This window comes from Lycium barbarum, chromosome 8 (assembly GCF_019175385.1).
Source record: "Lycium barbarum isolate Lr01 chromosome 8, ASM1917538v2, whole genome shotgun sequence".
NCBI lineage: Eukaryota > Viridiplantae > Streptophyta > Magnoliopsida > Solanales > Solanaceae > Lycium > Lycium barbarum.
Window position 1 is genome coordinate 114,730,443 of NC_083344.1, and position 24,707 is coordinate 114,755,149.

General features: G+C 38.7%; 1 protein-coding gene and 1 pseudogene across 1 annotated transcript; one reads left to right on the plus strand and one right to left on the minus strand.

The window, feature by feature from the left end:
• The window catches only part of LOC132608174 (putative wall-associated receptor kinase-like 16), a 34,197-nt pseudogene extending 21,174 nt beyond the window's left edge, over positions 1 to 13,023 (plus strand).
• Positions 13,024 to 21,788: 8,765 nt separating this feature from the next.
• On the minus strand, positions 21,789 to 23,233 carry LOC132608175 (phosphate transporter PHO1 homolog 1-like). Its single transcript, XM_060322246.1, has 4 exons — positions 22,873 to 23,233; positions 22,634 to 22,784; positions 22,378 to 22,530; positions 21,789 to 22,277 (listed from the first exon to the last, which is right to left on the minus strand). The coding sequence occupies exons 1-4, from the start codon at positions 23,118 to 23,120 to the stop codon at positions 21,789 to 21,791; spliced, it is 1,041 nt and encodes a 346-aa protein (XP_060178229.1). The 5' UTR covers positions 23,121 to 23,233.
• Between the last annotated feature and the right edge of the window lie 1,474 nt (positions 23,234 to 24,707).

The following is a 24,707-nucleotide window of genomic DNA, read 5'->3' on the forward strand; positions in this document are numbered from 1 at the left end:
CCATGGTATATCATGAATCATAACTTGCTTGTACATAGTGTTCATGAATCGTCATAGTCTTGCAAATCATGTTTTTGGTTCATGAGTAATAACAATAGTTCGAAATCATATATATATATATATATATATATATATATATATATATATATATATATATATATATATATATATATATTTGTCTTGAAAACATGTTTGTAACTTGCTGGATGAAATCATAAAGTTTCATATAAACATAATGAGAACACATGAGGAAGAATTCATGATTCTTGGATTAAGCAAGGATTTCCTAATAACCGTAATGGAAGATTAGGAATACAATAACGAATATACATAATTACGGGCTACCAATATGTTGGGTTTACTGCCCTAGGATTTGAACTTCATGGATTTTACGAAACGGATCATGGGGAAGAACGTAGAGATTCCCACATGTGGATGGAAGTTCTACATACCTTAACTTCCCGCTTTTGAGCGTATCACAATGTCATTCAATCCCTTCAACTTCAATCTATAGCAATACAGGTCATAGGGATTCTATATTAGCAACAATATCCATACTTTGTTCATCTAAGCATTTTATCAAACACTTGGTGGACATGAAGCTCTATAACCCTCATTAATGGTGTTTTCTTCACCCAATCCCCATTCTATTACTTCTATATAATTCTACAATCTCAATTAGATGTAATTAACATCATTCTTCATCACCCTTATGAATTCAACAATCCTAAGTCAACAATCCAACAACTCTAGCATAGTTCATATAATTCTCTCTATCAAACCCATTTATTTTTCTCCCAAGAATTCATCAATTCATAACTATAAATAATTAGGGAGTAGAAACATTACCTTTTATGAGTAGTCACCACGAAATCAACATCCCCAGGTTCGATTTTTAGCTTAGAATGACGGCAACAACTTGTACTACACTTTATCCTTCACGAGCCTCGGGATTCGGGGCCTTCAACTTGGTTGATTCTCTACTTTCTCTCTCTAACTCTCCCCTCTATCTATCTCTCTCTGTCTCTCTAAAATCTGAAAATGTGATGAAATGTGGCTGCTAGGGTTAACATTTCCCTTAAATACCAAGGGGAAATGGGTTTGACCCAACTTGAAGTCGGGTTTGGACCTTTTTGTATTAAAACGTCCATATCTCCCTATCCCGATATCACCTGCGGGACCACGACCTATGGTTGGAAATGTATTTCAATTATCTACAACTTTCGTTCTTTGGTTTTTCCCAAATGCCCAATTTATGATAGGGTTATGGCTTCTCGAAGTCAGGTGACCCGAAACGTATTTACGGACCAAAATACGCCCCATGTTACGGTCCCGTAACAAGAAGTACCGACCGTAACTTGGGACCATACCTTGGTGAAAATTTCCAGTGAGGTTCTGGAAATTTGTGGTGTGTTACGGCTCACTGTTACGGCCCGTAACACGTGTTACGGCCCGTAACACGTGTTACGGCCCGTAACTTCATCGTAATGCAGACAGAATTTCCAGCAAACATGCTTCAGTAAAATGGGCATAACTCTTTGCACAGATGTCCGTTTGACCCCCATAATAAACCGTTGGAAATCTATTTCAAAGGGCTACAACTTTCATCAAGGATGTTTTCTCAATTTCCCAACGGAATTTTACGAAATTTGACTGGAAGGAAGACGTATCGAAAACTTAGCCAATTCTATAGGATTTCAAGTGCCTTACTATTAGCCATATTGAGACGATCATATCTCCTTGCTCCGATCTCTGATTGGCTTGGTTCTTATATCGTTAGAAAGGTATTTCTACATACTACAACTTCATTGAGGGTGCTTTAGTCCCTGTGAAAGTTGGAGGTTTCATTCGTAAGAATTCCAGAGTTCCTGAACTATTTGACCCACCACTAGCACTTAAGCTAGGGGCTGATTCTTGTCACTGCGCCTGGTTAGCAACAATCTGAGTAAGCAGCTGGATGGCTCCTCTCATATCCATGTCCGAAGTGTTAGGAGGTGTAGCTGTAGGAGCAGTGGGGACTATTGTTTGAGTCGGAACAGTCTCTTCGTGAGCTACTTCCGCGGCAGCCCTTTGGCTGGTAGCTGTGTTTCTCTTCTTGTAATTTCTTTTGTAGGGCATTTTCTGAAAACACGTACACGCACGAATTAGGAAGCCATCCTAGAAATACACCTCCAAATGCACGATCTAAAATATAAATGAAGTGAGACGATCCTGAATTTCTTGGTGGTCAATTGTTTATATGTATGGGGCCCTCACACATATAAAAGTGACCCCACTGGACACGGTTTCATAGACACCCTAAAGACACTTGAACCTAGGCTCTGATACCAAGCTTTGTCACGCCCCGAACCATGGCCTGGACGTAACACGGCACTCGGTGCCTGACTGCATGTGACCGAGCGAACAACATGGCTTGCTGAATCATCATGATACACAACATAAGCGGAATATAACGTGAATGCATGATGAGCCTTTATAAAACGTAGTAAGTCATAATACTTAATAAAGTACTTGTTTAAACATGAGTGAGCCAAAATGGCTATACGACTCCAAATGTCTGACATGACATAACTGACTTGTCTAGTCTATGAAACCTCTATCATGAGTCTGATTGGAAAACATACTTACTGGGACAAGGCCCCCAGCATACCTTTAGATGCAAAACTAAATAAAGAAATACAATGTCTAAACCCCGAATGAGATTGGGCTAACCAATAAGCTGGTACGTGCAGATCCTAACGAGCAGAGGCGTCGTCCTGTAAATTCGTACCTGCAACGTGAAATGCAGGCCCCCGGGCAATAAAGGGGACGTCAGCACATTGAATGTACTAGTATGTAAAACAACTGAAAGAATTAACATGGGACATGGAATAACATGATAAGAACTGAAACTGAAGACCTGGACATGAACATGAGCATAGGCATAAGCATGAGCATGAGTACATATATATACATATATATATCATAAGTAAAACATGATAAGTAGGGAGAGCAATAACTTATAACCGATCCATGGTCTGGTGCTTGCGTCCCGCCAGCAGAACACTCAGTCCTTGCCAGGGAACATGAGATTTGATAAAATATGAAAGGATCCAGTCATTATGAGAGATCGTCCGGGACATGGGTGGAGCGATCCTCATCCTACGGTGGCTACGTAGTTTTAGGCTATCTGAAGCCCTCATCAGTAATTAATGCAACTCTCAAAACATGAACGTATAAAATAGTGGCACTTGCTGCCCATGGTATATCATGAATCATAACTTGCTTGTACATAGTGTTCATGAATCGTCATAGTCTTGCAAAACATGTTTTTGGTTCGTGAGTAATAACAATAGTTCGAAATCATATATATATATTTGTCTTGAAAACATGCTTGTAACTTGCTAGATGAAATCATAAAGTTTCATATAAACATAATGAGAACACATGAGGAAGAATTCATAATTCTTGGATTAAGCTAGGATTTCCTAATAACCGTAATGGAAGATTAGGAATACAATAACGAATATAGATACAAAATTCATGTACATAAATACATCATTACGGGCTACCAATATGTTGGGTTTACTGCCCTAGGATTTGAACTTCATGGATTTTACGAAACGGATCATGGGGAAGAACGTAGAGATTCCCACATGTGGATGGAAGTTCTACATACCTTAACTTCCCGCTTTTGAGCGTATCACAATGTCCTTCAATCCCTTCAACTTCAATCTATAGCAATACAGGTCATAGGGATTCTATATTAGCAACAATATCTATACTTTGTTCATCTAAGCATTTTATCAAACACTTGGTGGGCATGAAGCTCTATAACCCTCATTAATGGTGTTTTCTTCACCCAATCCCCATTCTATTACTTCTATCTAATTCTACAATCTCAATTAGATGTAATTAACATCATTCTTCATCACCCTTAAGAATTCAACAATCCCAAGTCAACAATCCAACAACTCTAGCATAGTTCATATAATTCTCTCTATCAAACCCATTTATTTTTCTCCCAAGAATTCATCAATTCATAACTATAAATAATTAGGGAGTAGAAACATTACCTTTTATGAGTAGTCACCACGAAATCAACATCCCCAAGTTCGATTTTTAGCTTAGAATGACGGCAACAACTTGTACTACACTTTATCCTTCACGAGCCTCGGGATTCGGGGCCTTCAACTTGGTTGATTCTCTACTTTCTCTCTCTAACTCTCCCCTGTCTCTCTCTTTCTCTATCTCTCTCTCTCTCTCTCTCTCTAAAATCTGAAAATGTGATGAAATGTGGCTGCTAGGGTTAACATTTCCCTTAAATACCAAGGGGAAATGGGTTTGACCCAACTTGAAATCGGGTTGGGACCTTTTTGTCTTAAAACGTCCATATCTCCCTATCCCGATATCACCTATGGGACCACGACCTATGGTTGGAAAGGTATTTCAATTATCTACAACTGTAGTTCTTTGGGTTTTACCAAATTCCCAATTTATGATAGGGTTATGGCTTCTCGAAGTCAGGTGACCCGAAACGTACTTACGGACCAAAATACACCCCATGTTACGGTCCCGTAACAAGAAGTACGGACCGTAACTTGGGACCGTACCTTGGTGAAAATTTCTAGTGAGGTTCTGGAAATTTTTGGTGTGTTACGGCTCACTGTTACGGCCCGTAACACGTGTTACGGCCCTTAACGTCACCGTAACGCAGGCGAAATTTCCAGCGAATAGGCTTCAGTAAAATGGCCATAACGCTTTGCACAGATGTCCGTTTGACCCCCATAATAAACCGTTGGAAATCTATTTCAAAGGGCTACAACTTTCATCAAGGAAGTTTTCTCAATTCCCCAACGGAATTTTACGAAATTTGACTGGAAGGAAGACGTATCGAAAACTTAGCCAATTCTATAGGATTTCAAGTGCCTTACTATTAGCCATATTGAGACGATCATATCTCCTTGCTCCGATCTCTGATTGGCTTGGTCCTTATATCGTTAGAAAGGTATTTCTACATACTACAACTTCATTGAGGGTGCTTTCCTAATTCCAAACCGATCAAGGAGTTATCGCTGCCCGAAGTAGACCTATCAACCATTTTCGTAAAACGTTCAAACCTTCAGTGTTTCCACTAGAACTCAAATGATATGAGCTTAATCTCAGTTCCAAGATGCGGGGTGTTACGCCCACCCCACTATACCAACCCACCCCAACCCTACCCCCATGTCTCATACCAAATAAGAGCAACATCCTGCAGCTGAAAAGCACCAAACTCTGCTGCCTCAGTCTCAGTGACATGCATAATACGAAACACATTCTGTAGGCCATCAATATAGTTCTGCGGATCCTCCTCAGCCTTAGTCCCTGTGAAAGTTGGAGGTTTCATTCGTAAGAATTCCAGAGTTCTTGAACTATTTGACCCACCACTAGCACTTAAGCTAGGGGCTGATTCTTGTCTCTGCGCCTGGTTAGCAACAATCTGAGTAAGCAGCTGGATGGCTCCTCTCATATCCATGTCCGAAGTGTTAGGAGGTGTAGCTGTAGGAGCAGTGGGGACTATTGTTTGAGTCGGAATAGTCTCTTCGTGAGCTACTTCCGCGGCAGCCCTTTGGCTGGTAGCTGTGTTTCTCTTCTTGTAATTTCTTTTGTAGGGCATTTTCTGAAAACACGTACACGCACGAATTAGGAAGCCATCCTAGAAATACACCTCTAAATGCACGATCTAAAATATAAATGAAGTGAGACGATCCTGAATGTCTTGGTGGTCAACTGTTTATATGTATGGGGCCCTCACACATATAAAAGTGACCCCACTGGACACAGTTTCATAGACACCCTAAAGACACTTGAACCTAGGCTCTGATACCAAGCTTTGTCACGCCCCGAACCATGGCCTGGACGTAACACGGCACTCGGTGCCTGACTGCATGTGACCGAGCGAACCACAAGGCTTGCTGAATCATCATGATACATAACATAAGCGGAATATAACGTGAATGCATGATGAGCCTTTATAAAACGTAGTAAGTCATAATACTTAATAAAGTATTTGTTTAAACATGAGTGAGCCAAAATGGCTATACAACTCCAAATGTCTGACATAACATAACTGACTTGTCTAGTCTATGAAACCTCTATCATGAGTCTGATTGGAAAACATACTTACTGGGACAAGGCCCCCAGCATACCTTTAGATGCAAAACTAAATAAAGAAATACAATGTCTAAACCCCGAATGAGATGGGGCTAACCAATAAGCTGGTACGTGCAGATCCTAACGAGCAGAGGCGTCGTCCTGTAAATTCGTACCTGCATCGTGAAATGCAGGCCCCCGGGCAATAAAGGGGACGTCAGCACATTGAATGTACTGGTATGTAAAACAACTGAAAGAATTAACATGGGACATGGAACAACATGATAAGAACTGAAACTGAAGACCTGGACATGAACATGAGCATGGGCATAAGCATGAGCATGAGTACATATATATGCATATATATATCATAAGTAAAACATGATAAGTAGGGAGAGCAATAACTTATAACCGATCCATGGTCTGGTGCTTGCGTCCCGCCAGCAGAACACTCAGTCCTTGCCAGGGAACATGAGATTTGATAAAATATGAAAGGATCCAGTCATTATGAGAGATCGTCCGGGACATGGGTGGAGCAATTCTCATCCTACGGTGGCTACGTAGTTTTAGGCTATCTGAAGCCCTCCTCAGTAATTAATGCAACTCTCAAAACATGAACGTATAAAATAGTGGCACTTTCTGCCCATGGTATATCATGAATCATAACTTGCTTGTACATAGTGTTCATGAATCGTCATAGTCTTGCAAAACATGTTTTTGGTTCATGAGTAATAACAATAGTTCGAAATCATATATATATATATATATATATATATATATATATATATATATATATATATATATAGATTTGTCTTGAAAACATGCTTGTAACTTGCTGGATGAAATCATAAAGTTTCATATAAACATAATGAGAACACATGAGGAAGAATTCATGATTCTTGGATTAAGCTAGGATTTCCTAATAACCGTAATGGAAGATTAGGAATACAATAACGAATATAGATACAAAATTCATGTACATAAATACATCATTACGGGCTACCAATATGTTGGGTTTACTGCCCTAGGATTTGAACTTCATGGATTTTACGAAACGGATCATGGGGAAGAACGTAGAGATTCCCACATGTGGATGGAAGTTCTACATACCTTAACTTCCCTCTTTTGAACGTATCACAATGTCCTTCAATCCCTTCAACTTAAATCTATAGCAATACAGGTCATAGGGATTCTATATTAGCAACAATATCCATACTTTGTTCATCTAAGCATTTTATCAAACACTTGGTGGGCATGAAGCTCTATAACCCTCTTTAATGGTGTTTTCTTCACCCAATCCCCATTCTATTGCTTCTATCTAATTCTACAATCTCAATTAGATGTAATTAACATCATTCTTTATCACCCTTATGAATTCAACAATCCCAAGTCAACAATCCAACAACTTTAGCATAGTTCATATAATTCTCTCTATCAAACCCATTTATTTTTCTCCCAAGAATTCATCAATTCATAACTATAAATAATTAGGGAGTAGAAACATTACCTTTTATGAGTAGTCACCACGAAATCAACATCCCCAAGTTTGATTTTTAGCTTAGAATGACGGCAACAACTTGTACTACACTTTATCCTTCACGAGCCTCGGGATTCGGGGCCTTCAACTTGGTTGATTCTCTACTTTCTCTCTCTAACTCTCCCCTCTCTCTCTCTTTCTCTCTCTATCTCTCTCTAAAATCTGAAAATGTGATGAAATGTGGCTGCTAGGGTTAACATTTCCCTTAAATACCAAAGGGAAATGGGTTTGACCCAACTTGAAATCGGGTTGGGACCTTTTGGTCTTAAAACGTCCATATCTCCCTATCCCGATATCACCTGTGGGACCACGACCTATGGTTGGAAAGGTATTTCAATTATCTACAACTTTCGTTATTTGGGTTTTCCCAAATTCCCAACTTATGATAGGGTTATGGCTTCTAGAAGTCAGGTGACCCGAAACATACTTACGGACCAAAATACGCCCCATGTTACGGTCCCGTAACAAGAAGTACGGACTGTAACTTGGAACCGTACCTTGGTGAAAATTTCCAGTGAGGTTCTGGTAATTTTTGGTGTGTTACGGCTCACTGTTACGGCCCGTAACACGTGTTACGGCCCGTAACGTCATCGTAATGCAGCCAGAATTTCCAGCAAACATGCTTCAGTAAAATGGGTATAACTCTTTGCACAGATGTCCGTTTGACCCCCAGAATAAACCGTTGGAAATCTATTTCAAAGGGCTACAACTTTCATCAAGGAAGTTTGCTCAATATCCCAACGGAATTTTACGAAATTTGACTGGAAGGAAGACGTATCGAAAACTTAGCCAATTCTAGAGGATTTCAAGTGTCTTACTATTAGCCATATTGAGACGATCATATCTCCTTGCTCCGATCTCTGATTGGCTTGGTCCTTATATCGTTAGAAAGGTATTTCTACATACTACAACTTCATTGAGGGTGATTTCCTAATTCCAAACCGATCAAGGAGTTATCGCTGCCCGAAGTAGGCCTATCAACCATTTTCGCAAAACGTTCAAACCTTCAGTGTTTCCACTAGAACTCAAATGATATGAGCTTAATCTCAGTTCCAAGATGTGGGGTGTTACACCCACCCCACTATACCAACCCACCCCAACCCTACCCCCACTCACCACCACCACCAACAACACCCCAATCCCCCACCTACGCACCACCACCCCCATAACTATCCACTCACCCCCCAATCCCACAACCAACCCACCACCACACCAACCCCTACGCCCAGACCCACGGCACCACCACCACCCACAACCCTCCCAACACCACACACCTACTCCACCCACCACCACCACAAATCATCTCCGCCGCTACTAGCGAACATAAATGTTTCATTGTTTTATCAAATAATATTTTTATTTTATTACATTTGTATTTATTTTCTAATATTTAGTTACTTTTTTATTTGAATTGTATATTTATTATGTTTATATAAACACATTATGCACATACAGATGTTGATAAAAACAAACAGTCTTAATCGTTCGGTGTTCAGATCTAGAGATAACATCGTAATCATTCAGATGCGCATTAAGATTCAAACGTCTTAATCTTATTGAAAACAAACGAGACCTAAAAACATTACCATAGTGCTAACCGCTGAGGATGCCAAAGCTTCTTTATGCTTTATTAAATGGACTTATCTTTTATTCGTAAATAACTTTTTACATTATCGGTGCAGTTTGACTTGCTATAAAAATTTACCTATCATATTTTTCAAGTTAATTACTACTTACTAATTTCATCATCTTATTTTTTAAGTTGATTACTACTAATGTTGTTAGTGAAGATTCATTTAATCTACCATAAATTGTTCCGAACGGAGACATAACTATTATTGTTTTTGTATCCTTAATAACCTCTAAGATGACTGATTGTTTAAAAAAATATTGTCATGTATAAAAATTAAACCCGTAATAAAATACTTATGATGTTAATATTACAATTTATTTCTTTGGTTGCCAGATATCGATGAATGTGCTGACCCAAACACCAATTCGTGTGAAAAGAACAGCACAAACACCCTGGGGATTTTCTATTGTTCTTGTCCCGATGGATATACCGATGATCGCAAAAATAATGGTCATCTTTCATGTATTTCTCCCTACTCTCCGTTCCCATGGATCAAGTTCTCTCTAGGTAAATATCTCGAACAAATTTCATAACCACAAAAACAAATACTTGCTGCTAATGTGATTTTCCATGCTAGAAAATGACTGGGAAGCCTGGAGTTCTCGTTATCACTCCATAATTTTTTGAATGTTTCTTTTTTCACTTCATTTCAAGCTATTTTGCAAAGTTTTCTTATTGGCTTAAATCATCCGTCGCCACTTAAATTTGTCCACAAATTCCACTTACACACCTCAACCCAGACTTGTACCTATTAAACACTTCACCCTCTAGATTTGAACCACTCAGACACTTTTTGCCAATATGGCAAAATTTATGTAATACACACAAGTCAGGTGCATGAAAGGGCATTATTTAGCCAAAAAATTTATCTTCTTCATTATTTGTCCCTACCACCCTCAGTCGTGATCCCGCCACTATGACCAGTGGCGCCACTACTAATATCATCGGCAAAAAAACACCTCAGTTAACCCAACCCAACTTTAAATTATTCTTCCTAACAGTCCATCAAAATCTAGTACTGAAATTGAAATCAAATTGAGAAATTGGAGTTTCTCTCAGCCTGATTTGAGGTCACCATTCGAGTTTTCTGTTGTGGCCGATCACCCTCAAGAAAAGGAGTTCATTAAAATGAAAAATAAGAGAAGGTCTGAAACAATTTTTCAACGAAACTCCATTGTTTCCGGCGAAAATAAGATCTGGGCGGAGGAAATTTCATAGTTGGATATCAATGTGAAGAAGAAGGGCTGAACCTTAATCTTCCAACAGAATCGATCAAAAATTTATCTTTCCATTTTTGGACGGAGCCACCCACTTCCGGCCACCGGCCAACAAACACCACCCCACATTAATTATTCACCTTATCTCATTACTTGTATGGTTCAAAAAGAATAGCAACACTAATAGAAAGAAAAGAACATAAACTTTTTGGGAATGGGAGATGAGGGAAGACGGGCAGTGTTCTAAAGAGGAGAAAAATGGGGGAGGGCTGGCTACAGGGGTGTGGGGATGCAGAAACAGGGTTTCTTTTAATTTTTTTTTTAAAATTCCCAATTCAATTTTAATGATTATTTTGAGTCCAAATGCCACGTGCCCTCATTTAATTCGTCGTTTTCCCCCATTATCCGCACGTGAACTACACACCCGTTATATTTTTCACTGTCTGTTAAAAATGTGTCTTAAGTGGATCTAACCAGAGTGGTAGAGGCAAGGGTGAAACTACCCTTTCCCGAGGGTGTCAAGCGACACCCCTTCGCGGGAAAATTACGTTGTGTAGATAGGTGAATTTTTGATTTTATAAGTATCCATACCAGTGTTGACACCCTTTGACACAAGCTGAAGGTCTAGCGTAGCGGTTAAGGGGTTGCAAAACCTCCCTAAGGTCACGTGTTCGAATCTGGGTTTAATAGTTACACCTCTGAGTTGAGGTATCTAAGTGAAATTTGTGAACAAGTTTAGGTGACAACGGATGGCTTAAGCCTTTCTTATTTAACCAAAATTTGGTTTTTATTGTTTTTCATTTTCATACACGTACAAAACATGTGGCGGAGCAGTATTTTTGTTTTCCCATAATGTTTTGTATGTTTTTATTACCAAAATACGATACAACATATTTTTCATAGGATGTTTTGATCAAAGACCAAGATTTACTCAATAATTTTCACAAATAGAGACTATTTTTGAATGATACAGAACTTTCTTTTATGAGTCTGAAACAAGTCACTTGGAACACCAATGCTAACTGTTAGCATATACATTCAATAGTAAAATGAATGTGTTTGTTAGAATTAGTAAAGCTGCACAGTCAGTTAATTATGTTGTACAACACAAGTTAGTTAGGGAGTTAAACACGTAGTTTGTTCGTTAGAAGCTTGACTGTGACTGGTCAATTAGATTTAGCTGAGTAAGTCGATTAGGACAGCTATATAAATAGCCTAGGAGATATTTTGTATACTCACCTTTTCTCATTTTTGCAGAGAAATACAGACAATGTTCTCTCCACTCCTTCTCTTCTTTATTGTTCAATTCCGCGAGTTTAGATTCAAGTTTTAACAGTGTACAATCCATTACTTTTGAATTGAAAAAGACAATGAAAGTTCAACTCTACTAATTAGTAATTGCATTTACACAGATATGGGAGTAGGCTTTATATCCCTAGTGGTTGGGATAACTTGGCTCTATTTCAGCATCAAGAAAAGAAAACTGATCAAAGTCAGGGAAAAGTTCTTCCAACAAAATGGTGGTTTATTATTGAAGCGTAGAATCTCCCCTACAGAGGGCGGTGTGGAAGCAACAAAAATTTATACAGGTGAGGAACTCAAGAAAGCCACAAACAATTATGCCAAAGACAGAATTCTTGGTCGTGGTGGCAATGGGATTGTATATAGAGGTGTGTTATGTGATAATCGCATAGTTGCCATTAAAAAATCTAGAATTGTGGACGAGAGTCAAATTGAGCAGTTTATGAATGAGGTGCTTATTCTCACTCAAATCAACCATCGAAATATGGTGAGGCTCTTTGGGTGTTGTTTGGAAGATGAAGTTACTTTATTGGTTTATGAGTACGTCTCTGAAGGAACTCTTTACGAGCATATTCACAACCAATGTGAAGCGGGTTGGTTAACTTGGCAAAACCGTTTGAGGATTGCAGCAGACATAGCCACTACACTTGCTTACCTTCATTCATTTGCATCCATGCCTATAATTCATAGGGACATTAAGTCTGCCAACATATTGTTAGATAGTGTTTACACAGCTAAAGTGGCAGATTTTGGAGCTTCAAGGTTAATTCCTCTAGATCAAACACATGTGGCAACATTAGTTCAAGGGACATTTGGGTACTTGGATCCTGAATATTTGTGCACAAGTCAATTGACAGAAAAAAGTGATGTTTACAGCTTTGGAGTAGCTCTGGCAGAACATCTAACGGGGTTGAAACCTATTATTAGAGCTAGAAACGATAAACAAAGGAATTTGGCTGATCATTTTGTTTAGTCCGTGAATAACAATCGCTTACTTCAAATTCTTGATCGTCCTATTTTGCGAGAAGGGAATCTTGAGCAACTTCATAAGATAGTTGAGCTAGTGAAGAGTTGTCTTCAATTGCATGGAGAAGATAGGCCTAGGATGAACGAAGTGGCTACTGAAATTGAAGGTTTGAGTAAGTTAACTGCCTTGGTGTAATCAACATGGACAGGAAGAGAATGATCAGCATGAATTATCAAATCTCTACCCTGTTTAAACGAATTCCAATGCAAATACCATCAATTTCTCAGAATACGCTTTTCCCTTATTATGGAAATTTTGGTGCGTTTTACAACCGGCCCAATGGGAATGTCCGTTCCTCCCACGATCATGTGTATCACCTGCTGAGGCTCTTCCGCCCTATCCTGCTTATTAAAGTCCACATTCTTGAAATGAGTTTTTCCTCGTTCACTTAGGAATTCTCGAAGATGTCCCAAATTGAACAGACGAGCAACCTCCTCTCTCAACTATCGACAATCTTCAATCCGATGGCCGTGAGTATGATGGTATTTTCAAATAAGGATTTCATTCCGCTTCTCTGGATCAGATTGGATTGGCCTTGGATGCCTTGTTTCTCTGTTACGGATAACGGTCGTCGGTATGGTCGCTACATCGACGCAGAAATTATATTCGGATAACCTTGGCGTTCCTCTGTTTCCCGAGGCTCTATCAATAGCATTTCTATTTATCAGTCCCCGACTACTTTGGCCTCGATCGTTCCTTCGATCATTTCTCCTATCATTCTTGCCTGATTCGCTGTTGCACCCATTTCCCCTTCGATCGAGCGGGTAAGTTTGGTACCTATCATATGATGATCTGTAATCCCGATCTGCCGCCCTCTTCGATTGGTCACTCCCTTTACCAGAATGCCATGATACCGAAGCGGTCCTCAGAATCTTATCATCTACGACCCTGATCTTTGATTAATACCTGTTGTGTACATCAGCCCAGGCCATCGCCGGGTATTCTATCAGATTTTGCTTTAGCTCCATAGATGTGATCGAGCTTCTTGAATTGAGCCCTTGAGTGCTAAACGGCCCAATCGTCAGTGACCGGAGGTAAGTCCATGCGCTCCATTTGAAATCGGGCAACAAACGCGCGAAGGGTCTCGTCATCTCGCTGCTTGACGTTGAACAAGTCCGATTTTCGGGTTTCGTCCTTGATAGTCCCAGCATGGGCCTTGACGAAAGCATCAGCGAGCATGGCAAATGAATCGATTGAATGCTCGGGCAAGTTATGATACCAAATCATTGCCCCCTTCGACAGGGTTTCCCCGAATTTCTTAAGCAGCACTGATTCCCTTTCGTCATCGGCGAGATCATTCCCCTTAATAGCACACGTATATGCAGTCAAATGTTCGTTTGGGTCCGTTGTCCCATTATACTTCGAGATATCGGGCATGCGAAATCTCTTAGGGATCTTCATTTGCGCCGCACTCAGTGGAAATGGCATTTGAATGAATTTTTTTGAATCTGGTCCCTTCAACACCGGCGGGGCCCCTGGAATCTGATCGACCCTCGAGTTGTAGTTCTCCACCTTCTTATCGTTCGCATCTATCTTTTTTTCGCAGGACTCGACTCGTTTTGTCAATTCTCCGAGCATTCTTATCAGTTCGCCGCCCTGCCCGAGATGGTTCTCGTTATTCCGAGTGACATCCCTTTCTTCCGTATCCTGGGTCTTTTCTGATGGAGCAATATCGGGTGCCTGACTCCGGTTCTGCAATCGCGCTATGATCTCTTGCTGGGCCTGTAATTGGGCCATAGCCATGTCTAACTGATTTTGGAGTTGTTCTAGCATGTCTCCGTTATTCTCGCCGGCCGGTACGTTGCCCACCGATGATCCGACTTGAACAGGATTAACAGGGGGCGCGTTGTTATTAAGTACGCCCCCATCATTATGCTCGTGATGGCTTAGCTCGACTTGAAAGTTGACGAAACGGGAATCCGACATTCAGGTATACCTGAAATCAAACCTTAAAGAACAAATGTAAAATATCGAGTGTAACTAGAATATTGAATTGAATTGCCACTACTATCTCTGGCCCCACGGTGGGCGCCAAACTGTTTAACCTTAAAATGGAGAACAATTAAATTTATGTGTGATGCCAAAGATATGTGGCTCAATTCAATTCAAGATGAGATTACGGGATAAACGAATAAGTAAATAAAAGATGCAGATCTGACCAAATACTAATGATGACAAGCCTCGGGTACCAGAACCGAGGTCGAACCCCTTTTGGCGGGTGTTACACAATGAATAATCAAGATAAACTTAGGAAAATATCAATGAACTCAGATGATTCTAATGCTTTTTTACATGAACTCTTTCTCTCTTTCTGTTGTCGAACCCCCTTAAATGAATGGGGGCCTCCTCTTTATATAATAGAAGAGTCCTAACCATAGTACAATTCTAAGTAAGGAAAAGAAATCTGGTGACAGCTGTTGCCGAGATTGATGCCGAAATATCCGATTTGAGGGCGGGTATTCTGGTCTCCTCCCTATAGTGGTTAACCGCCTCTGCTTCAACGCCTCGTTCTAGATCGAGCCTGGAGCCTTATCCTCGATAAGTCGATTGCATCCTGCCCGGATATAACCATGACAATGGGAAACCGAGCATGACTGTATCCTCGGTTTTACCCGTATACAAACTCATTTAATAAAATGCAGAATTTAGGGTCAACCGTACCTCAGGGGAACGGTTCATATATTTCTTTGAGAACTTGCTAAAGAGAGTCGAGGGACGACCTTTGACTCGTGATTTTAGAGGGTTCATATATTGCTTTGAGAACTTGTTAAAGAGAGTCAAGGGACAACCTTTGACTCGTGATTTGAGAGGATTCTGCAATATAGGCACGACTAAACACTAGTTTTGAAAATTTGTCATCTACTCGTACAAAAGTCTTCTCATTTTTTCTTTTTGGTACCAAACATAAGCCTTTTCTCTTCGGCTACTCCGCGATAACCAATGGGAGAGACTCTCCGAAAAGCGGATAAAGCCTTCACAAATAACAATTTTGATCTAAAACTGAATCATATGTAGATACTTTAGAATCAAATACAAAATAAAAAGTGAAATTCGGAAATCAAAAATTGTGTTATAGGAAGCTTAACTCGTGAGGAACGAGGTTACTGTGTCAGTTTCTGATATGTACGGCATAGAATGCTTTAACTGCGAAAATCATGCATGCTGATTTAAACGCATTGTATTTCTTTTATCCAATTTAAGTGTTTTATTTTTCTTTTTGATCTGTTCTAAAAAAAATATGTTTTATATATTTAGTAATTTGATAATTTAAATATTCTATATGACAAGTTTAAATCACAAGAATCAAAAGAGATTTTAATGCATTACACTAATGCTTGTTGGGTGAATTTTAAATCCCTACTTATACAACTTTAATCCCTTATCAGCGAGTTTGTAAGCTCTTCAATATCGTCTAAGATATAATTTAATTCGCACTCGTTGCTTACATTAAAACTATACTCAGGTAAAGAAAAAATTATCTGGAATAGGTGCGTGCATCGTGGGGATAAGTATTTTCCATCGACAAGTGCTTCTTTTACGTACTTGAATAATTCTCTTAGGGCTCGTTTGGTACGATGGATAAGCAAAAATAGTCCTGAGATACAAATTTAGTGTTGCCTTATCCCAGGTTTGGTCGCAATAAAATCCCGAGATAACTAATCTCGGGATTATAATGTTATTTTATCCCACATTGAAGGTGGAATAACAATCCCGAGATAACTAATCCCGGAATAACTTATTTTCTAACCAAACGAGCCCTTAGTTACGCTAGACTAGATAAGGTTGATTATTTTAAGTCACAAACTGATTCATTTGTTATATCTAGCATTTAACCCTTCGATTTTTTTTTTTTTAACTTATATATTTAAACTTGGTTTTCATCGACTTTTTTATTTATGTATCATTGAACTAGGATGGTTTCAACTTTCACGCTAATAAATTAAAAGAACTTCTCTTATTAGATATTTAACAAATTGGTTATTAATTTCGATAGATGTCACATTCGGTAGTTTAGTTTTTTTTTTCCGCCCAAAACATTCTCAAAATGTATCTTTTTGGAAATCACCAAATCCGGGGCTTAAGTGGTATTGTAGTTGGGGTTTCAATTGAACACCTAACTTTTGATACGGATAAAAATTTATGTGTAAGAATTTATTAAAATTGCAATATATAGTAGACATGAATCTATAATTTTTAAAATACAACGGGTTCAACCTAAGAATCTTAAAAGGTTGAGTCCATGAAATTCAAATCTTGAATACGCATCTAACTCAAATCAGGGGTGTATGTAGTATTGAACCCCCAACTTTCGAGAGTCCGGAACCAAAATATCCCCAAAAAAAACATTTTGAACCAAAATACCCCAACAAAAAAAATGGTTACCAAAACACCTTTAGCGCAGTAATTTATTGCGCTAAAGCAGTTAACGGGGAAAGCTCTGTTAACTACTATAGCGCAGTAATTTATTGCGCTATAGTGTCCCTCCTTTTTTTCAGCCCTTTTGGTTAACCCTTCTTCCATTACACTTTTTAACGTACTTTGACCATAGATTAATCATGCTTCGGGACCCCGAAACTTCAATATTTTAGATAGAACCCTACTTATTTTTGTGCGATTAATAAGGTAAGATCAATACATCAAGGATACACAAAAGTTCGGATGGCCATTTTAGTGGTTGAAAAGTGCTCGAACGCCATTTTCTTTTGAAGGCTCGGTGACATTAGCTTGAAGTTCTTTACGAATACTTAAACATGTTCATTAATAATTAATCAAAAGTTAGTCAAAATGACAGCATTCATACAAAAAAAAACTTAATTAAATTGCATCATTCATAACCTTGAGTAGATGAAAATACTTAAACTTGTTCATTAATAAGAAACCCAAACTTTTTGAAATACAATCATTAAAGTAAGAAAAAAACTTAAAAAACATTCATCAATTGATGCCCTTGAGTTGATCTTCCGCCACCACCACGAGATGTGCCACCACCATTAGAGATACTTCCACCACGAAAGTTTCCTCCACCACGAGAGGTACTTCCACCGCGAGATGTAGTTTGACCACCATGCTGTAAGGGACACTTGCGCTTATCATGACCAACACAATTGCAAAATGAGCATTTTCGAGTGTATCTCCCCAGTGGAACATCCATTTCATTATGAATACGCGAGTATGCATTCATTCTGAATTTACGGATAAATGTTTTATTTGCAACCATTGAAAATGGATCCATTGGCCAATAACTCTCACTACCAAGTGGGTAGAACCTTCCAGCATACGTTCCTGCATAATCTTCAACTGTATATTCCTCAGCCATGTACGAGGAGGCATTTTTTCCCATTGCGATAAAACACTTGAAGGCAAGAGAACATGGCATGTGATATGATTGCCATTTGCCGCATGTGCATGTTCTTGGAATCTCACAAATTGTGTGGACGTTACCTCCTTTACCTTGGTGCACACTTGTTGTGAGTTCAAAAATGCACTCTGCAGAGTTGTACTCCATCCGGTCATGTTTCTTAGCCTTATATTTGGGGTAATCGAACAGTTTTGATGGTTTTGGCATCCATCTTTGACCTGCTGTTGCATGTGCTTTGGCCTCTTTTGATCTACTGACGAACCACTCCACAACCTGCTTAAATGTCATTCTCACCATTGCGGTGACGGGTAGTCCCCGTGTAGATTCCAACAAGTCATTGAATGATTCAGAATTGTTTCCTGTCAGCATACCCCATCGCCTACCTTCATCCTGGTGTAATGTCCATTTGTCCTTATCAATTGCAATTAACCATTGGAAGGCTTCCTCATTCGCCTGCCTAATAATGTCCATCTGCAGGTTAAACTTCTTCTCTTGATACTCTGTTGCATCCGCTCACATCCAATTGCAAAGTGCTGGGATTCGATATGCCTTTTGGAAGTTTGCCTTCAAATGCCTTAAACAATAACGATGGTAGGCAAAGGGTGGCTGCCACCCCTGCAAATTGAACATATTGTGCAATATGCCAGCATGTATGTCTGATATCACACATATTCCCATGCAATCCTTAATAACGTGTTGCCTTAAGTAGTCTAACAACATACCCCACGTACTAATGCTCTCATTAGCTGCAATTGCAAAAGCTAGAGGGAATATAGCTCCATTTGCATCCATTCCAACTTCTATTAGCAGCTTTATGTCATACTTCCCGTACACATGTGTTCCATCTATTGATATTACAGGCCGACAATGAGCAAAACCATTAATGCATGGTTTGAAGGCCCAAAACACAAAATCAAAAATATTACCGGGCACACCAAGCTTCGATTTGAGCTTCCATTCAACAACAGTACCATGATTGAAGTGTTGTACATGTATCTCGGCAACGTCTTGAAAAAGCCCTCCCAATTGCCGAAGTCTATCTTATGTGCGCGCATACGCCCAAGATACGCCTTCCTCCTAGTAACAGTTTTGCTATATACTTTCAGGACGGCTCTAATACAATCTTTAATAGGGAACCTGAAAAAGTTGAAATATCAGCATATGACAACGAGGAACATTATATTAACACCAAAAATAAAATAAACTTAGGCGAAGGGGATACCTTGGGTTTTCTTTAATGTCGCCAACTAATACACGTGCAATCAAATTAGTATCTAGATTGCAATGATCATCTGGGAGGTCACCCATATCACAAGTGTGCTTTGTGTAGAACTTTGAAATAGTCCACATCTTTTCAGCAGTTTCCTTACCACGGAGCATCCATTCGCAGCCTTGATATTTTCGCTTGCAGACCAATCGCCAAAGTTTTCGTGTAGAATCGTCAACTTTAAACTCCCTCATCCCCTGGATGCAATAAATCTTAACAGCCCTTTGCAATGATTTTTCCGAGCTGAAAATCATCCCTTTTTCAATATGAGCCTTTTGTTTTAAAAGATCCACTGGCTCTTTTCACAAACTTCGCCGAATATGATCATCATCCCTAGTAAAGACAAAAGCATCCGGGCGATCTTGAAGATGATCAAGATAGGGGATCTCATCGGAATGCCACTGAATCGGGGTCGACTCTTACTGTTGAAATTGGCTTTGCGACTGAACCGGAGTTGACTCTTGTTGTTCAAATGGTTGCTATGAACTCAGTTCCTCCTCGTGTGCCGGACTGTTCATCATGTCTTGCAACAGTTCTACTTGATGTTGAGGATTAGTTCCAACCTCAATCTCATCGTCACTTTCCTCCGCATTAGGTATTTCCTCACTATCGCTGAATGATGTCACTATATAATTCAGATAATCCGGACCATTCATAGTAGGCCTTTGCCTATAATTTGGATCAACCACCACATTCTCCCTACATAAGAAATTAGGGTGTTTTAACTACTACACATCAAATAACACTATTCATGTTAAAAAAAATAGACGTACCGATAGTAATCAACTGCATCGAAACTTGAGGAAGGACCATCACTTTGAGTTGTTGGATAGGCTGAGGATGTTCCAACCTGATTTATCCATCCCGATTGAGGAGACCGTCCAATATGATCCATGATGATGATGATGATGATGATGATAATATTGTAAAAAATGAAAATTTACCACTGCCCGTCAAATTGCTCACTTAAACTATCCAGATGCATTTGGCTAGTCAAAATGTTTTTATAGGTACTCATGTCAGGGTAATTGTGTTGATAAGTAGGTTCCGCTTGAGTGACTTCGGCCTGAATTATAGACGGGGCTTCCCGACGAGGTCTATTTCGGGCTTCCCGAGAAGCCCTAGCCATGAATTCAAGTCGATTAATAGGCACCTTCTCTATATACATTTCAAGGACGTTTAAAGTGATGCATTGCCTATAATCATAAGGCGCCTTCAAATAATCAGTCAAAGAATCATCGTCTTGAATGTACCACTGTCCATAACACTACTAAAAAAATAGGTTTTACCGACCTCAATTGAGGTCGGTAAAGTCGTAATACGTATTTTTTAATTTTTTTAAAAATAAACCGACCTCATGAGGTCGGTAATATTGTACCCAAATTTAAAAAAATAATATACCGACCTCACTAGGTCGGGAATTTATTTGATGATAAATGTAAAATATTTTATTTTTTATTTAAAATAATACCGACCTCGTGAGGTCGGTATTCTTTTAAATTAAAAATATATTTAATTTAAAAGAATACCGACCTCACGAGGTCGGTATTATTTTAATTAAAAAATAAAATATTTTACTTATACCGACCTCATGAGGTCGGTATAATCTGTCAAATAAAGACCCATTATACCCGTTCCTATACTCGTTCCCATTTCTGCCTCTCTCCTCTCACTTCTCTCTCCCCCTCTCTCTCTAACCCTAGAAACTCCGGCGACGTCACCGCCGTTCCTTCCGGTCACCACACGCCGCCACCGTCCCTACCCACGCCCACGTCTTCCATCTTCTAGGTAAGCCCTAACTTATCCTTTGGTAAAGGTGAATACTTTGGTCTCCCAAGCTTTAGAAATTGGAACTATTGTCTGTTGGATTTAAGTTAAAATAATTCTCATTTGACAGTTTAATTTTACCATTTATATGGCTGAAATGTTGATATGGGAACTGTATATATATGGCTGAAGTATTTCTTGTTGATTCTCTAAAATTTTCCCTTTATTTTAATTTGGTATATTTGTGTTGATTTGCCCTTAATGATTATTCTTGTTTGTGAGATATTGGGTAATTTTTAGTTTGTTGAGTTTGGCAAAGGGAAATTCTTTGGGTTGTCAAATTTCTTGTTGATTCTCCAAATTGTTGTCTTTGTTTTAATTTGGTATTTGGTGCTGATTTTTGCTTGATGATTATGTTTGGTGTGAGATATTGGGTAATTTTTAGTTTGTTGAGTTTGCTAAAGGTGAATTATTTGGTCTCCTTGCTTGAGAGGCTTTAGTTTTAGAAATTGGACAATCCGTCTGTTGGATTTTAAGGTAGATTTCTTTTGACAGTATAATATGACTATGTATATGGCTGAAATACTGATAGGTGAACTGTATCCATGTTAAATGAAGTTTGCAACTTTAGTATCTGGCTTTCACCAAATGTAGTGTATTTTTGGAGGATCAGACATGGGTGCAACAACATTTTAGGAAAGTCCGAGCAACATAGTTTATGTTTTTCTTTGATTATGTTTTTTTTTTCCATTGAGGGATGATTAATAGTTAATACCATGGAGAAGTAGTAAATAAATTTTCGACGAAGCATCAATTCATTCCTTAGCCATGGATTCTTGGAATGACATTGGAGTAAGCCCCAATCTTTAACAAAATCCCAGTACAATTGATACAAAGTTGTGGCACTTGATATGACTATAACTAAGCAAAGCCATCCCAAATTCTTTTCTTTTTCATATGCAACTTTGGCACCAGCAGCCAACATTGCAGACACATACTTTCCTAGGTTGACTAGGTGGCTTTTGTGTCCTTCGTCGAACCATCTTCGTGCACACTGCAAATACCATATCTGATTCAGTTTCTATGCAACTTTTTTATGTAAGTCATATAAAAGTTCAAAGTTAAAATGTTGAAAAGGGGAAGTTATTAAAAACCTGCATAGCTCTCCAGTAATATGGCAAGAAAGAAATTGCATAAGCAAGGTCCCTATAATATTTTGTCCTCATACAGTATCCATAATCATGATTTTTGTAGCTTCCAGTTATATAGTAGCATGCAACATATTCAAGGTTTCTGAGCATTGGAACACGTTTAATAATTAACAAAAATTTGCATCAGCAAATGTTTGATCTGTTACAGAACTGAAGAATATAATGCTACAACTATTTAATTGACTGATTTCTTGTTTACCTGGCTACAAAGTTGATCAGCCATGAAGAAGTCTAACATGACGACCTTATACATAGGTGAAAATATGATGTTCCTTATCACACAAATGAATCGATAACGGCTTGATTTGTATATGATGTTTAATGGGCACACCAGCAGCATAATGAAGACCGGTTAAACAATTGTGATTACTTATTCATACATTGAGTCAAAAAAGAAAAATATCGATTTTATTTTTTGTCAATAGTAAGAAAATTACCAATAATAGGAGGCCAGGAATTGCTTGAATATGATTATAAGAATACCCTTTCGCCACGAATGTAAGATGAAGAAAAAGGACCCCGACAACAGCAGACATCGATGCAGTACATATCAGGTACACATCTCTATACTTGAGTTCCTTAGTTTGGGCTAGCTCAAAGATGAAGCTATAATTTATACGAGTCTTTCGCCACGTAAATATGTTGCATCCATATATAAAGAAGTGCAAGAACATTAAGCTGAACATGCTGCACGAACATTAGTATGAACCTTTTTGGTCAATAACATGATAATGGCCTAAAATGGGGCTTCTTTGTCCTCCACTGGTGGAAAAAAGTGGACCCTTGAGTCTACTTTTTTTCTTCAGGTGGTTAATGGCTGATTCAAATGGCCCTTTTTATGTTGATGACTCTTTGTTTTTATCTGGCTATCCAATAAAAGAAGTGGTAACTTGAAAAGAAACCACTTAGGTATGTTATCTTGTATATTTTCTTTAGGTACTTCTTGGCACTTGTTTAGCATATAAAGAGATTTTACAGATCGGATATGAGATTTTTGGTTAAAATGAGTTTGGTGTGATATTTTGGCTGTCGAGCCAAAAATGAATAAGGCCTATTTTTTCTTTTCTTTTAATCTTGATTAGTCCCATCGTTTTGTAATATTTGGTAGGTTGGGAAAGTCAAAAAATGAGGTTGTAGTTCTAAAGCAGCAACTTGAGGCAGCTGAGCAGCAGAACTTGACTTTGGATGTTCGCGTCAACCATCTTGATGTTTGCGAGGGGTGAAGTAGTCTAATGTTGTAGACTAACTTAATGTAGACTAGTTTAATGTTTTGTGGATGTTTACAAATATTGAAGTAGTTTAATGTTGTTTTGATGTTTGCAAAGGTTGAAGTAGCTTAAGTCTCTTGTGAATGTTTGATTGATGTTTTTATTAAACTTTGAAGTAGTTTCAAATTGAATTTGATGTATTGGTGGTTGTAGTATATGTTCTGTAATAGTAGTTTAATGTTTTATGTATTTATAGTAGTTTGGTGTATTGTTGGCAGCTATTTGACCTGGTTTTAGTTGAAAGTAAAATTATTTTCATCTTGACAGGGGAGCAACTGAAAAAACAGCTAGGTGCTGCCATTTTTCTTGCAAGGTACCGACCTCATGAAGTCGGTTTTGGGGCCAGACACATAAAATACCGACCTCATGAGGTCGGTTTTTTGCAAAATATTTTCAGAAATTGCAAATTACCGACCTCTTGAGGTCGGTTTTCTACAAAATATTTCCAGAAATTGCAAATTACCGACCTCATGAGGTCGGTTTTCTGCAAATGTTTCCAGGGAATTGTAAACTACCGACCTCATGAGGTCGGTATTTCATATAATTAATATCCGACTAAAAAAATATTACCGACCTCATGAGGTCGGTTTTTTGCGACCTCGTGAGGTCGGTAATATTTCCGACCCACTCTTTTCCGACCTAATTTTGAGGTCGGTTTTCGCCCAAAACCGACCTCATGAGGTCAGAAATGGCCCTTTTTTTTGGTCGGAAAATACAGATTTTTTAGTAGTGTAACTAGTTACACCTGGCAACGTAAATGACATTGGATATTTTCCAATTATATTTAGATCAAAATCGCTTCTACTAACTTGTAGTCTATTATACAAGGCTTGGAGTAGTTTTGAGAATTTTAAGTCAAGTGGAAAATTAACATGGTATTTTGGGGAAGATTCATAGCGCAAATTATTTTCCTCGAATATAATTTGTCCATCCCAGAATAAAGAAACTCTAATTCTTGGAACATTTGCCATATTTTGAATAATTTAGGAGGAATACAAAATGCAA

Excerpts from the sequence above, each read along its gene's own strand:
- LOC132608175 (XM_060322246.1), bottom strand. The coding sequence starts at position 23,120 with ATGTTCAGCTTAATGTTCTTGCACTTCTTTATATATGGATGCAACATA. Across the intron at positions 22,785-22,872 it reads ATTCCTGGCCTCCTATTATT|GGTCTTCATTATGCTGCTGG; the intron begins GGTAATTTTCTT and ends AATTGTTTAACC. Across the intron at positions 22,278-22,377 it reads ATTACTGGAGAGCTATGCAG|TGTGCACGAAGATGGTTCGA; the intron begins GTTTTTAATAAC and ends TGGTATTTGCAG.